The following is a 1332-nucleotide window of genomic DNA, read 5'->3' as shown; positions in this document are numbered from 1 at the left end:
GAAATATGAAAAACCTTTGACTGATTTACTGTGTACCTGAAATCTGCTTCACTCTCTTCCACCAGCTACCTCTTCGCACCTAAAAAAAAGTGTAATAAAAGTGTACTAAAAAAGTGTAATAAACCATGGAAAACATATCCTTCACTCCTGAGCCTGGACTATGTTCAGGAAGTCTGTGTCCATTTCAGTCCAACGAATTCAAGATGTTGGGGGGGCGTGTGGACCCGGGAACCAGCTTAGACGATGAGATGAATGACCAGTTGGAGTCCTTCTTGAAGAGCTCCGTGCTTCCTACTGGCGCTAACCAGACCCTCTCATGGTCCGTGATCATGAGCATCTTGCAGGAGACCAACCAGAAGAGTTATCTCGGTACTACTGCTAAGGTGTCCCTCATTATTGTGTACACACTTCTCATAACTGTCGGGATCCTCGGCAATCTCATTGTGGCCTTCGTTATTGGTCACCGTCCAGAGCTCCGAACAGCAAGGAACGTTTACATCGTCAACCTTACTGTGTCCGACGTCAGCATGTGTCTGGTGTGTATGCCCTTCACATTAGTGAACCTGTTGCATAAAAAATGGAGCCTCGGCAACTTCATTTGCAAGTTAGTGCCTGTCTTGCAATGCACGAACATACTGGTATCGACGGCAACGATTGTGGCCATTGCGGCAGACCGCTATCTAACTATTGTGTGTGTGCAGCGAAACAGGGATGCGCGAGCATATGTACCATGGTCAGTGGCAGCGATCTGGGTCGTATCTTTGCTATTTCCGCTGCCACTTTTTGCTTACTACTTTGTGGACCGTGTGGAGATCAAAGACTACATTCTGATCGAGAGGTGTGTGGAATCGTGGTCGTCACCAGTAGTCAAGTATGCATGGAACATGACCCTCATCATCATGCAATATATCATCCCCATTGTGGTGCTGAGCTTCGTACATGGACGCATCCAGAAATACCTGAGCACTCATCAGATGTCACAACGGGATGCCCGGCGAGCCCAGCGTGAAATTGAACGCAACAGAAGGACCACTGTCCTACTTACATCTATTGCTGTCACCTTTGCCATCTGCTGGTTACCGTGGCATGTCGTCAACCTGCTCGCTGACTTCAACTATCCAGGTTTTAGTGAACCAGAGTATTTCTACATGGTCTTTGGTTCCTGTCATGCCGTTGCCATGAGTTCCGCCTGCATCAACCCTGTGCTCTATGGCTGGCTCAACACAAACCTTAGACAGGAGCTCACGCAGGTTATACCAAAGCTACTGCGAAAGGTGAGTATGTCCTTTTTTTTATACTTATAATCTACAGTGCATATGTGCATGTGTGTCT

At 47.3% G+C, this 1332-nt stretch overlaps 1 protein-coding gene across 1 annotated transcript in view; it reads left to right on the top strand.

Moving 5' to 3' along the window:
• The first annotated feature begins 6 nt into the window (after positions 1-6).
• Positions 7-1332, top strand: part of LOC119590337 (neuropeptide Y receptor type 6-like) — an 8683-nt gene continuing 7357 nt past the window's right edge. Inside the window, exon 1 of the mRNA XM_037939011.1 lies at positions 7-1274. Coding sequence (XP_037794939.1) covers positions 126-1274 — 1149 coding nt within the window. The 5' untranslated portion in view covers positions 7-125. The remainder of the gene's footprint in view (positions 1275-1332) is intronic.

The sequence above is a fragment of the Penaeus monodon genome, chromosome 27, assembly GCF_015228065.2.
Source record: "Penaeus monodon isolate SGIC_2016 chromosome 27, NSTDA_Pmon_1, whole genome shotgun sequence".
NCBI lineage: Eukaryota > Metazoa > Arthropoda > Malacostraca > Decapoda > Penaeidae > Penaeus > Penaeus monodon.
The sequence above is the reverse complement of the archived record's forward strand: the minus strand, read 5'-3'. Positions and strand labels throughout refer to the sequence as shown.